Source organism: Falco rusticolus, chromosome 9, assembly GCF_015220075.1.
Source record: "Falco rusticolus isolate bFalRus1 chromosome 9, bFalRus1.pri, whole genome shotgun sequence".
Taxonomy (NCBI): domain Eukaryota; kingdom Metazoa; phylum Chordata; class Aves; order Falconiformes; family Falconidae; genus Falco; species Falco rusticolus.
This window is the reverse complement of record NC_051195.1, coordinates 23,325,122-23,338,809: the sequence shown is the minus strand read 5'-3', so window position 1 is coordinate 23,338,809 and position 13,688 is coordinate 23,325,122. Positions and strand designations below refer to the sequence as shown.

Sequence of the window (13,688 nt, the reverse complement as noted above, 5' to 3'; positions counted from 1 at the left end):
CTGTCTCAGTCCAGCTCTCCATCCAAAAGTAAATCAAATCAAAGCAGCCTGTGCACAGCCTTGTCCAGTTCAAGCTTAAATATCTTTAAAAATCCTGATTTCCCCACTTCTTGGGGCCCCAATCCTCATGCGGAAACATCTTATCCCAATATCCAACTGGGATTTCCCATGCTGCAGCTTGTGCCAGCACCTCTGCGGCTCTCGCTGTGCCTGTCCTAGCAGAGTCTGGCCCCAGCAGCTCTGGGACCCGTTCGGGCAGAAGGAGATGCCGTTGGGTCCCCCTTCACCCCCTCATCTCTGGCAGAGCAAGCCCAGCTCCCACAGCCTCTCCTCACACGCCCTGGCCTCCACCCACCCTTGCCAGGGCCTCCCGGTTTGTTTATAACTCTCTCATAAGGGAGCCCCTGGACTGGGCCAAGCGGTTTGGATGTGGTGTCACAAACGAGGTGTTCACTTTGCTTTACCTGCCGGCGACGTCCCTGCCAACACGGGTGAGAACCGGGCTTTGCTGGCACCAGGCCGCAGCGCCGGTCGCATCCACCCTGCTGCCCTGGGCCTCCACGGCCCCCACTACACAGCTGCGCCCCAGCCAGCCGGCACCCAGCCTCTGCTGCCGTCCGGGTCACCGCGTCCCCAGCGACCTCGCGTTCGCATCCTTTCCAATTCCCGAAGGCTTCTGTGAGCCCCCTTCTCCAGCCTAGCATGCTCCCTACGAGCGGTCACCACAGCCCCCCGCCCACCGACTCCTCACCCCTATCACGGGATGCGAGAGCTTCCCAAGAGCCGGGTGACGCGGCGGGTCCCTCGGCTTCCCAGCCGCTTCCCACCTCGGCCCGCCCGGGGGGCCCGCGACGGCCGCGGCGGCCCCTGGCAGCGCCTCAGCGCCGGCCCTACCTGCCCGCCCGGAAGTGCCGCCGCCGGCGACCGGAAGCGCGACCCGCGCGTGCGCGCTCCCCCGCGGCTGCCGCCCGGCCGCGCGCCCCGCCCCCCGCGCCCGGCGCCATGCTGCGGCTGCCGGCCGGGCTGCGCCGCCGCCTGCGGGAGGGGCCGCCCCCGCCCCCCGCGCCGCCCCCGCCCCGCGCCCCGCCGGCCCCGCCGGCCCCGCCCTTCGCCTTCGCCCCCCGCCGCCTGCGCCTCGGCGCGCACCACCCGGTCCTCGAGGTGAGCGGCCGCCGCCGGCGGGCCCGGGGCCTCCCCGCGCCGGGCGAGCCCCTCGGGCCGGCCCCTGGGCCCGGCCTGTACGGGGAGCGGCGGCCGCGCTCCCTCAGAGTGCCCGCAGGCCTCTCCGCGGCGGCCTGCCTCCGCCGGGCGGCGGGGTCTGCCCTGCCCGGGCGGGGTCTGCCCTGCGAAGGGGCCGGCCTGCCCACCGCCTCGCTCTCCTCTCCTAGGATGGGGACGTGCACAGGCACCTCTACCTCCAGGGTGTCCTCACCAGCCTGGCGGAGGTGGCGGAGAGACCCAAGTAAGTGAGGCCGGGCCCGCCCGCCGCCCTGGCATCGCCCTGACCGGCGGTGCGCCTCCTGGTTCGGGTGTCCCGCGGCGTGTGACCTGGGTGGCCTGGCGCTGTGGGTGTGAGCCCTGCCTGCTCGCCTTGTACGGGTGCAGGGCTGGGCTGGGTGCTCTTCCACTTGCCTGCGGGCTTTAGAGGCCATGGATGTGAAATAAGCTAAAAGGGAGAAGGGGTGGATGCGTTGCAATGAGGTGATACAGTTTGCAAACTGCAGTGTCTTGCTGAAAAGGTCAGAAGTCGGTATTACGTGCTGCAGTCAGCTGGCTGTTTGAATACTGCCTTCTTGTGCTTGCTGGATATGGTGTCATTTCACCGAGAGTTCCCCATAAACACAGAAGGCATCTATAATATATCTGAAAATTGGGATTGTAGCTAAACAAGAGGATTTATGTGGCATGTTATTATTTACCCAGTCTGAATAGTGAGAGAGCTGTGTGGTACAGACAGCCCCAATTGGGAAAGCTAAGCCTGGGAGAGAACCTCTGTCTTGCTTTAAAATCAGCTCTTGTATATAAAACTGAGGAAATACTTTAAGGATTGTGTGAGTTTATCCTACATGCCTGTTAAATAGCATTGGCACAAAGTTTTAAATCCACAGCTGCAAGGTGGACTTAAGGTGAAACAGCTTATTTCTTGCATTGCTGCTTGTTCATTCTTAATCAAAGCACCACGTAACAGGACAATAATATATATGATGCTCAAACCATACTGGCAAAATGCCAGCACCGTTGTAATCTTCATTCCGTTGCACCTTGCATTTGAGTATTATTCACCAAAAATGCCACAAGTAAATAAAGTCATCTAGAGGGATATATGCAGTGTAAAAGAAGGCTCTAATTTAATTTGAGATGTGGATGTCCTGATTTTCCCACAGGGTGTCTGAATTCAGTTGTCACATCTCTGGATGCTGCCAGGTCTTTGATACAGTGGAAGGCTACGAGCACCACTACAACACGCTGCACAGGAACGTCTGCTCGTTCTGCAAGCGTTCCTTTCCATCTGGACATCTCTTGGATATTCACATCTTAGAGTGGCATGACTCACTTTTCCAGATAATGGCTGAGAAGCAAAACATGGTGAGTCGCCATGCCTAGCCCTTCGCTCATGGCTGGTGTGCATGGCATGGGTGTGCACCCTTAGAGATTGACAGTTTGGGGAGGGCGCCCATGTCCCCAGCTGACCTCTCTTGCCTTTTCCAGTTATGCCTTTTTGGTTTTTTTCTCCCGTGCCTTTCAGTACAAGTGTTTGGTAGAAGGCTGTGCAGAGAAGTTCAAGAGCAGCAAGGACAGAAAGGATCACTTGGTCACTGTTCACCTTTATCCTGCTGACTTTCGGTTTGATAGACCAAAGAAAGTGAAAAGGTAACTGCAGAACTGCAATAGCTCAGCTGGTTTTCCCCTGTAGAGGCGATGATGTGCTTCTCTGCTGTCACACTTTCTTTCCAGATTAAGCAAGTTTATATCCTAAGAGGCTCAGAAATGATGTTTTCTGCTGCTTGTGAGAACAGGTAAACTTGCAAGTATTTCTGTGGCAATATTTTACTTTATCCTAATGTTGAAGCACGTCTTATTTCTCTCTCCATGTGGCTCCAGGCTCTGCTCCCTCCAAGTGGAAATGTAAAGCCCAGCATCTTGCTGTATTGTTTCCTGCTTTTCTCTCCAACCCTTTGCAATATTCCTGTTCCCCAAAAGCACAAGTAGAGCAGAGGGAGGCTTTGTAAGTTTGGTGATCAGCTTTCTCAGCTGGCCATTCATTTCAAGCACTGCTTTCACCACAGGGATTAATACAAGGACTGATGTTTAACACTTTCATGAGAAACCTGGGTGATGGGATGGAGAGAAGATTTCTTGCCTGGCAGGGTGGTGTGTCCCTGGGATGGGTGCCCAAAGAGATAGGGACTGGGTCTGTGGAGTCTTTCAGAGCTTGCTTGGGTAGCCAGCCTGGTGTGAACCCTGTTGAACCATCTAGTGCAACCCTCTGCTCAGAGGGTTGAACTAGAGACCTTCAGAGCTCCTTTCCTTTCTGTGTGTTAATAGTTAGAAGTGATGTAATGCAGCTCTGAACATGGATACAGCTGATTACAGAAGCAGTGAGGGGATGCGGGAGGCTGTCGGTTACTGCCATCATGTCACAGCCTGACATTCTGGGGGCAAGTGTGGCAACAAAAAATGAAGTGTGTTCTGGTCCGAACACTTTAGGGTGCAGCAAACTGAAAAGGGAAGAGCTGCTCAAAGACTTTACAAGCAGGCCCAACTGCCCTTTAGTAAAAGTGGCTTGACATTTAGAGAAGAAAGAAACTGCTGGCTGCAAACGCTGCCTACTCCTTAACCAGGGATGAAAAGCTAGTGGTCACCTTTGGCTGCAGCATGACATCAGCAGTATGGTACAGTAAAGGACAGTCCTCTCAGGGAATCGAGACCATTGAATGAGTCACGCTTTATGGACTGAAGAAAAGAATCTGGGGACAAATGCAGCAACCCTGAATACTTAAGTAGAAACTCATACAAGCCTATCATGCAGCTCTCAAGCAGCCTTTTTGGCTGCTCCTGGTGGTTTGCACAGCCAAACTGTGCCTCCGTGCAGTAACTCACCCAAGCTGGGACTTGACCTGTTTCATCATAAAATAACTTCAGTTTCCTTTGCTCTGGGCTTACGTGGCAGGTACTGAGAAAGGATGTACAATTTTGTCTCTACAGTGGCCCCAAGCATGTGAGCTCTCCCACGAAGCAGGGTGCCCGCGTGCCAGTAGATGTGAGCATGGAGACGTCGGAACAGTTCCAAGTGGACCCCATGGAAACAGGGCCCAGTGAGAACATGGAGATCCCTCAGCCTGCAGCCAGCCCTGGACCCTCGGTGCCAGAGAAACGACTGTATAAATCCAGGTCTGTACTGTTGTCTTGCACAGGCAAAAATTTCTGGGGCTGGGACTGTATCATCTTAACTGCATTTTGCAGTGCCTAGTGCAGGATGGCTCGGTATTTCTGCGTTGGAGATAAAAGAGGTAGGATTTCCATGTATGTTTTAAAAGCCATTTTTCAAAGAGAAAAGCATAAACAAGGACAGAGTGTGCCTATTCCATGAAAGCTGTGTCAGTAAGCCTCTGTTAGTCTGCCCACCCATGATTTCCTCCCAGGGTACTGCAGAATGATGTGTATCTGAAGATAGTAACTCTCCTAAAATACCTAAACAAGTTTTGTTCCTGCTTTGTAACACTTTCCCTTCCTAGCTGCCTCAGGGCTGAGCTGGTGCCTTTTATTGTAGCTGTCTGTGCTGACGTGCAGTCACAGAACAATGCACAAACAAAGGTGAACATCCTACTCTGAATCTTAGGTTTAGCAAGGCCAGAGCAGCATTGCTGTTTTATTGTGATTTTAGTGGGGTTTTTTTTACATAAAATCTTTACATTGCCTGATGCTGCCTTGACTTTTGAAATCCCCCTTGTTATGTGCTGTAAAACCTGTATGAGATACAAGGTAGCTGTCAAAAGGTCCCATCCTCTTCCCAGCACCTGGATCAGTGTCATTTTCTTCATCATTTTAATCATCTCACAGCATAAAGGTTAATACGGTTTTGCCTGAACTATTCCAGTTAGCAAAGGGATTCTTGTGGTTTGTGTTTGCCACATCTGTGACACGCTGGCAGTCTGGAAGCAGCACGTTAAGCCCAGGACTGTGCTGGAGTGCCGTGCAAGGGAAACCCACGTCTGTCCTGAGCTCCCTCTCATTTTCACTGGCATTAGCTCAGCCTCTGTAAAATGAGGTAAACGTTGCTGTTTCAGGGCTTTGTAAGGAGTTGCGGAGTCTGAAAGCATCTACAACACACTACAGACAGTTGGATCTGCTTCTGCATGTCATGGTTTGCCTAACAAAATCCTGTCCCTAAGCAGCTGCCATGGTGACATTTTAAATTTCACTGCTTTGTCCAGCATAACAGCTTATAAAACAGGAAGAAACCGTTCCTTGAATTCAATGTGATGCTGCAGGTCAAAAGGAGAATTTGCTGCTGAGAGGCCATGCTTTTACAGCTGCTTCTGCTCTCCTGCTCTTCACAATCATGTACTTCCACAAAAAAACCCCACTGCAACTGTCCATAGAATCATTTATAGATTGGAAAAGGCCTTTGAGATCGTCAAGTGCAACCTGTTAACCCAGGACTGCCAAGTCCAGCACTAAACCATGTCTCTAAGCACCACGTATATTTTTAACACCTTCAAGGATGGTGAGTCTACCACTTCCCTGGGCAGCCTGTTCCAATGCTTCATCACCCTTTCAGTGAATAAGTTTTTCCTAATATCCAATCTAAACCTCCCTGGGGGTAACTTGAGGCCATTTCTTCCTGTCTGTTGCTTGTTACCTGGGAGAAAAGATTGACCCCCACCTGCCTACAGCCTCCTTTGAGGTAGCTCCTGGGTGTAACTCCATCTACTACCACTCTTTGAGCTCAGCTGTCCAGCCAGCTTTTTACCCAGCACAGAGCACACCTGTCCAAGCCATGAGCAGCCAGTTTCTCCAGGAGAATGCTGTGGGAAATGGTGTGAAAGGTTTTACTAAGGTCCAGGTAGACAACATCCACAGCCTTTCCCTCATCCGCTAGGCAGGTCATCTTGTTGTAGAAGAAGATCAAGTTCGTCAAGTAGGACCTGCCTTTCACAAACCCATCCTGGCTGGGCCTGATCCCTCAGTTGTCCTGCACATGCTGTGTGATGGTGCTCAGGATGAGCTGCTCTATAGCCTTCCCTAGCACTGAGGTCAGGCTGACAGGCCTGTAGTTCCCCAGATCCTCCTTCCTGCCCTTCTTGTAGGTGGATATCACAAGACTGGCTGATGTCCAGTCTTCTGGGACCTCCCCAGTTAGCCAGGACTGTTGATAAATGATGGAGAGCGGCTTGGTGAGCTCCTCTGCCAGCTCCCTCAGTGTCCTCGGGCAGATCCCGTCTGGCCCCCTACACTTGTGCCCATTTAAGTGGAGCAGCAGGTCACTGACCGTTTCCTCCTGGACTGTGGGGACTTCATTGTGCTCCTCCTCATCCCCATCTTCCAGCTCAGGAGGCTGAGTTCCCAGAGGGAAGCTGGTCTTACTATTGAGGACTGAGGCACAGAAAGCGTGAAGTACCTCAGCCTTTTCCTCGTCTTTTGTGGCAGTGTTCCCTGCTGCATCCAAAGCAGCCGGCCTGAGCTCTAGCTGGGCTTTCGCCTCTCTGATCTGCGCCCTGCATAACCTCACAACATCCTTAGAGTCCTCCAGAGGGGCCTGCCCCTTCCTCCAAAGGTGGCAGACTCTCCTTTCTCCCTGAGTTCCAGCCAAAGCCCTGTCCAGCCAGGCCAGCCGGCAGTGTCTTTGGGCACATGGGGACAGCCTGCTCCTGTGCCTTTAAGACTTCCCTCTTGAAGAATGTCCAGCCTGCCTGGGCCCCTTGGCCCTTCAGAACTATCTCCCAAGGAACTCTGTCAACCAGGCTCTTAAGCAGGCCAAAGCTGGCCCTCTGGAAGGCCAAGGTAGCGGTTCTGCAGATCCCCCTCCTTACTTCTCTGAGAGCTGAAAACTCTTGTAATCTCGTGATCGCTATGCCCAAGATGTCCTCTGACCACTGCACCACCCACCAGTCCTTCCCCGTCTGTTAACAGCAGGTCCAGTGGGGCATCTCCCCTGCCGGCTCACTGCCCAGCTGTGTCAGGAAGTTATCTTCCACACGCTCCAGGAACCTCCTAGGCTGTTTCCTCTCCGCTGTGTTGTATTTCCAGCAGACATCTGGTAGGTTTAAATCCCCCACAAGAACAAGGGCCAGTGATCATGAGACTTCTTCCCTCTGCTTGTAGAATGTTTCATCTACGTCTTCTTGACAACCACCTTTCTTTTCTTCTTAGCAAAGCTGGTCATGATGCGTGGGGTTGACTGACTCTCCCTGGAACTCCCCCTGTGTTCTTCCCTAGAACATAGCTGATGGCTTACTACATTTTATAATACCTTACACCTGGCTGTAAAGAGAGGAGAGGCCTCCAGAACATAAGTGAAATGTGCAGAATAAACAGGAAAACAGACCAGTATTTCACTGATTTTTTTAATTACACTTTGGTGGTTTAGATGTCCTGCTCCTCTGATACTTTGTTCTTCCTACTGTGGGAGCCTGAAATGCTACACAAGACATATATTCTGTGGGCTGCAAGAGGTGGCCTGTTAACATGTATTAAAGCTGTCTCCCTTTCCAGGATCCCATCCACAATTTGCTTTGGACAAGGTGCTACCCGAGGATTTAAAGGACCAAGGAAGAAAGTCTGAAGGTCAGTGCACCAGATTAGTGCAAGATGAGAAGGTGCCAGCCACTGCTGCCTGCAAATGTTAGTGATGGCACCATGGTCAAGCAGGGGTATTTGCAGTTGTGTGCGAGGGTCCCGCTCCATACAGGGAAAGCAGAAGGGGGAAAACAGGGACTTGTGCAGCAGCAGTTTGGATACATCAGTACCATGGGAGGTGCTTTGCTGCAGGCCTTTGTGTCTCTGTACCACCTCCCTTTAGCAGCATTTCAGAGACAACTCATACTTATATTTCTTCTTCCTGAGACACAACGTTATCTTTTCTGATCCCCTCTGAAATCAAACTACAAATAAATTTATCTGCCTTTGTGCTGTGAGGGTTTGTATCTCATCAGTGCCAGGACCACTCCGGGCAGCAGTGGCTTTCTAGATAGATGGTCACATCTTGCCTGATCTTGCAAATGTTAAATGCTGTTCTGAAACTCGAGGCAGCTGCAGACATTGCACAGGCTTTGTGAAAAACTTGCAAGGGTTCACTGCCAAAAATGCAGCAGGGATAACACCAAGCAAAATAATACTGTCTTCCCTCTTCCTGCAGGAAGCCCTGCATCCCCCCAGCCTCCTCAGCTGGACTGGTGGCAGGGTGTCATGCTTCCTTGCCAGCCCTGTTTGCACAAGGGAGAATCAAAATAAAATTCAGAGGAAGAGCGGTGTACATTACAATAATTAATTCTTTAATTTCCTTCATTCATTTTCTTACAGAGTTTTTAAAAGCTCGCTGCAAGGACAGCCCTTGGGATAGCCCACAGACGTGGGGCAGATTGAACTCCACATTAGTAACTGACAGAAAGAGTCTCAGACTGCAGTGGAGCACTGCACTGTGGAGGTGAGAGCAAATCAGCTGCTGGAGCTGAGACTATGCAGGATTATTTTTTTTTTTTTTGTCTTTTTGGGGAAAAAACATTCAAGAAACTCCAAGACAAAATCTGCTGACTGTGTGGAAGCTGGAACCGCTGACAAAAAGAGAAAAGAAAACGGAAAACCAATGTCCTTAATTCTGACCCTTTCCTTCTCACTGAAGTCTTGTTCCATTCCCCTGTGCTTATTCTGAAACTCATGCAAAAGGTTTTCCTGGGCCAGGAAAAGCATGCTGGTGCCATGCAGCTGATTTCCACAGGGAGTTAAAGTGACTTCCAACTAGGTGAATAAATAAAGGAATTTTTACATAATCGCTTCATCGAGAATTTCAGTGCTGCTCTGAAGCCCAGGCAGAGTCAGATGTGAAGAATGAATTTCTCGTTACTCCAAATACCCCCAAAATCGAGTTGAGATGGAGATTCATCTTTCCCTTCCTTTTTAATCTCATCCTGCCAGGAGTAAAGATTGATGGGAAACACAGAGCCAGGCTCAGCATGCTGCCACCAGGTCTTTGGGTCCTATTGAATCATAACGCTTATAAAATTGTCCACCATAAAGGAGAAAAAAGAGGTTGATGGAACAACATTTATTCAAGAAGCTTAGGATCTATAATTGCTTTTTTTCCCTTCCCCCTCTCTGGGAAGAACAAGGGATAAAAAGGACTTTGAAAAATTCTTGTGAATAGGAGCAGGGAATGGTGCTTACAGAGATGGAGGAGATTTCCCTGGGAGTTTAAAATGCTTTGCTCTGTTTAAAACTCGGCCAGCTTGTCTGGCCTTAATACTTGCTCCTCAGCCTGTGGAGAGAGCTGTCTCCAGCAGGAAAACCCGGATCACTTTGGGAGGAGAGCAGGCAGCCCCAGGAGAGACTGGCTGGCAGAGCAGGGCACGGGGTGGGGTAGTGTCTGCTGCCAGGCCAGAGGGGCAGGAGCAGGCTTGGAGGGAGGGAAGGAAGGAGGGATGAGGGAGGGATGGAAGGAGGGAGGACAAGAGGGAGGCCTAGGTGGGGAGAGAGGGGAGCAGTCAGCTAGAGCGCAGAGCCACCCATGTACCCATGCCCTGTGCATGCGCACACACACGCCCTGCCCCATACCCATACTCCTGTGCAGACCTGTACACACACGCCAGTAACCACAGTCCTGTGCGCGCACACCGCCCACAGGCACCCCCACGGACACATGCAGACACCCCTGTACGCACGCACACCTCCCAGCAGGCACGCCCCCTGCACACACTGCGGCCTCTCCCCACCACCACACACACACCTTGCACCCCACAGGCACCCAGGCACGCACACCTCATACACCGCACCTCCACGCCTCTCCGAGCACATGCCCCCCGCACCTCCACACCTCTCTGTGCACAGCCCCCGCCCCAGCAGGCTGCTGGTCCCACACAGACTGGCCATGGGACCAAGGAAGACCAGGCTGTGTCACCACCTTTGTAGCTGCCGCCCTGGTTCTCCTGCCCCATGCCTGCCAGTGGCTTCTCTCAGCAGGGACCAGCAATGATCAAAAATCACTTTTGAACACTGGAAGCCCCTCACTGGCCTTTTTTTCCCCCCACTGGAAATTTGAGGCCGGCACCATGCCCTGGAGATGCCTGCAGGCTTTGGCCTGTGATGGTACAAAGATCACACAGCAGCAGCCCGGATCTGCTCTCCTTTACGTGTTTTGTGTCCAAAGTTCCTGCCAGGAAATTCCTTCCTTCTTTTTTTCCAGACTCCGTGTGTCTGGAGTGGCTGCCCTTGCTATTAAAAACAAAATAAAAATTGCAGTTACACCCTCAAGGCTCATGGCTAGCTCTCTTCTGCGTTACCAACTTTTTCCCAGAGTCTATGGGCAAGTGTTTCCCACCTGGCCAGTGGCTTTCAAAAAATCCTTATTTCAAGCCGAAACTTGGATTTCCCTTTGGTTTTTTTTTTCCCTTGTGGGGTTTGTTGTAAGTAAAATTTTCCAGCCCCCTGCTTTCTGTGCGGGCAGGAGCAGGCAGTTACCCAGCAGAGGCCGTCAGGACGACACATGCTGGTTGGACATACACAGATGGACACGCTGGCAAACCACCGCGTGCGAGCAAAGGCACGCGTGGAACAGGACTCGAGCAGCACACATGCACATACCCCCTGGCATGACCCATGTGCATGTACACATGTGCACAGCAGATGCACACACGCAGCATGCACATGCATTTGCAGCCAAGCACATCCATGGCCCAAGATGCACATGAACATGACACATCTATGACATATACCTGCGCATGCCACATGCACACACATGGATGTGTGCAAACATGGGACACACAATACAAGCACAGTGAATGCACAGAAAAGCACGCTATGCACCTGCACCGAGCTTTGTGGTGCAACCAGGAGAACTTGCAGATTCAGGAAGAGGATGTAGCATCACTGAGCAGCCAGGAAGCCACAGGGGTGGCTTGAGCAGCCTGGGGCATCAAAGAAGTCACGAAGTTGGCAGGGGAGCAGGCGGGGGGGGGGGGTGGGGTGTCGGGGGGGTGAGGGGTCGAGGGGCAGCCATGGCGCTGGATGGCGCTCCTCTGCTTTTGCCAGGTTTATTGAAGCCGATCCGTTTGCTGCGTCACTGCCGAGCAAACGCCAGTGCCCTGGCAGCCCGGTGGGAGATGTGTGCCTGCACCCGCACGCAGCGGGCACTGCTGCGCCTTCAGCCCCTGCCTGCCTTGCCGGGACCACCCCCCTGTCCCGCCCGGGGGCCTCGGGGAGACCCATTCCTTGGAGAGGGCTTCGGCCCAGGCGTGCCGCTGCGGCCACCACCCCGTTGCAGTTTGATTTCAGAGAGCAAATACGGCTCTTCAGCTGCGACGAGTTGGAACAGACCGTGCTGCCGTATGGGCCAGGGCCCGGCTGCGCCCTGCGACGCCCCTGCCCACGGCTGGGGGCCAGGCTGGGTGGTCCTGGCAGGCCCCTTCCAACGCCCCCGGCCACGTCCTGCCGCTGCACGCCCCGCCCGCGGGCCCGGCTGTGCCAACGCGCCTCGTTCTGTGCCGCAGCCGGACCCGGCGCCAGCTCCGAGGGGGCTTCTGGCGGCCCCGCTCTGCTCCCCGCCTGTCCCGGCGCGCGGCCAGGGCTGGCACGAGGCCGCTCGCTCCGTCGCCAAACCGGGACGGCCGAGCCGGGGCGCGGGGACGCCTGTCCCCGGGGGCACGGGGGGCGCGAACACCCGGGTGCGCGGGGACGCGCGTGCTCCGGTGCGCGGGGCAGGGGGGCGCGTGCCCCCGTGCCCGGCGGCGTCACCCGCTGCCCCGCGCGGCGCCGGCCCCACCCAGTGCCGCGTGCCGGCCCCACCCAGTGCCGCGCGGGACGGGCGGAGCCGGCGGTGGCCGCAGCCGCCCGCGGGCAAAGTGCGGGGCGAGCGCCGGGCGGCCGCAGGGGCAGCTACGGAGCGGTACGGGGGGCCCGGGCTGGGCTGGGCTGGGCGCTGCGGGTCACGGGGGAGCTGTGGGCCCGGACACAGCCTGTGAGCAGGCACTGCGGGTGCGGACAGGCACTGCGGGTGCGGCTGGGACAGCGGGTGCGGGGTGCAGGCAGGGACTGCGGGTGCAGCTGGGCACTGCAAGTGCAAGGTGCAGGCAGGTGCTCAGCGCAGGCAGATGCAGGCAGCCACCCAGTGCAGGACACAGGTGGGCACTCTGGCCACAGGCAGATGCACACAGGTGCTGTGGGTGCTGGCAGAGGCAGGCAGGAGCTGTGGGTGCAGGCTGCAGGCAGGTGCCCTGCATAAAGACATGCAGGCAGATACCATGAGCACAGGGTGGAGGCAGGCGCTTTGGGTGCAGGCAGGAACCAGCCAACACAGCTGCTGCCAATGTGGCTCCTCTGCCATCTCTCTGCCAGCTCTACGGCCATGCGGCTCTGCAGCATCACCATCCTGCTGGGCGCTGCCCTCCTCCTGCCTGCATCTGGGGGCACCCAGGTGAGCCCCCACCCTCCGCCTCAGTCTCCCACTGTCCCCTGTGGTGAGTGGGGAGACCCACGCGTGATCTGTGCCACCCACCTGGCATCCCCCTCTCTCCCTGCAGGCTCTGAGTGACACAGGGCAGAAGGACCTCGCCATGGAGCAGGATTTGGCCAAGGAAATGTAAGAGGTGGTCACGCGCTCCCTGCACCTTCAGGTGCCCATACCCTGGCTTATAAAAAACAACAAAGCAACACCCCGAAACATAAAAGTGTTCCAGGGGGGAAATAAATTTTCCTTGTTGCTTTGTGCCCCCCAAAATTAAGGGGCTCTCAGCCCCATCTTTGCCCCAAATCACCCAAAATCTCAGAGCATTGAGACCCTGGCTGGTTTCCCTTTGATGGTGGCGGTAGGGATCTGTGGGTGCTACAGTGCCGATGTCCTGAACTCATCTAGCCCGTGTGCAGGATAAGCAGCTAAATTAGCCTGTTTGCTCCCCGAGATCCTAACTGCAGCCTCTGGCAGGTGTGTGTGTCTGGCCAGGTTCCCTGCACCCTGATAGGGTGGGATTCCCCTGGGGCAAGGGGATATATAGTAACTCTAATGCACTGCAAACCCTTCCTTGCTGATTTTGCTCCCCTCTTCCAGCATTCCAGGCATACAAGCTGTGGAGCTGCTGGAGGAGGGTGAGATCTCTGAAGAGGTGGAACCACGTATAAAGGTCATCTCCAGAAGTGTCTGGGCTCGACAGGGTCAGGCGGCACCTGAGGAGGACCGTGACCACCTCTACCACCCTCAGGACAATGCCATGGAGGCCGATGTCCGCGTGCCACCCTGGATGCTGTCCCTGGAGGTGCAGAGTGGCCCAGAGGAGGACCGTGACTATATCCACCATAGCTAAGCAGAAACATCCCCAGGTTGTGAAATGAGGGGTGGGAGCTGGCCCTGCAGCTTCCCAAAGCGACTCATCCCTCACTACCCACTCCTGAGCCCCCCCCCCCGCAATAAACCCATTCCCTGTTCCACATTCTGGTGGGCTCCTCATTACTACCAGAAACCTACCATTAAGTGCAGGGCCCCC

At 54.6% G+C, this 13,688-nt stretch overlaps 2 protein-coding genes across 7 annotated transcripts in view; one reads left to right on the top strand and one right to left on the bottom strand.

Annotated features, from left to right (window-relative positions):
* The window catches only part of TUBGCP2 (tubulin gamma complex associated protein 2), a 35,273-nt gene extending 34,346 nt beyond the window's left edge, over positions 1-927 (bottom strand). For 2 of the 6 annotated variants that reach the window (XM_037400056.1, XM_037400058.1), the window contains exon 1: positions 752-888. Coding sequence is in view for 2 of the 6 variants with exons in the window: in XM_037400060.1 (XP_037255957.1) it covers positions 465-704 (240 nt within the window). In the remaining 4 variants the exon portion in view is untranslated. The other 4 variants (XM_037400057.1, XM_037400059.1, XM_037400060.1 and 1 more) reach the window with 4 other exon arrangements.
* On the top strand, positions 703-13,634 carry ZNF511 (zinc finger protein 511). Its single transcript, XM_037400079.1, has 10 exons — positions 703-1,161; positions 1,389-1,462; positions 2,385-2,586; positions 2,747-2,871; positions 4,207-4,392; positions 7,717-7,788; positions 8,524-12,097; positions 12,547-12,625; positions 12,732-12,790; positions 13,256-13,634. Exons 1-6 carry the CDS (start codon positions 703-705, stop codon positions 7,784-7,786), a joined length of 1,116 nt encoding a protein of 371 aa, XP_037255976.1. The 3' UTR covers positions 7,787-7,788; positions 8,524-12,097; positions 12,547-12,625; positions 12,732-12,790; positions 13,256-13,634.
* The last annotated feature ends 54 nt before the right edge of the window (positions 13,635-13,688 follow it).

What these genes read in the sequence shown, in the direction of transcription:
- ZNF511 (XM_037400079.1), top strand. Translation starts at nt 703, where the DNA reads ATGCTCCCTACGAGCGGTCACCACAGCCCCCCGCCCACCGACTCCTCA. An exon ending in CGCACCACCCGGTCCTCGAG is followed by an intron (nt 1,162 to 1,388) that starts GTGAGCGGCCGC and finishes CTCCTCTCCTAG; the next exon opens with GATGGGGACGTGCACAGGCA. An exon ending in AAACGACTGTATAAATCCAG is followed by an intron (nt 4,393 to 7,716) that starts GTCTGTACTGTT and finishes CTCCCTTTCCAG; the next exon opens with GATCCCATCCACAATTTGCT.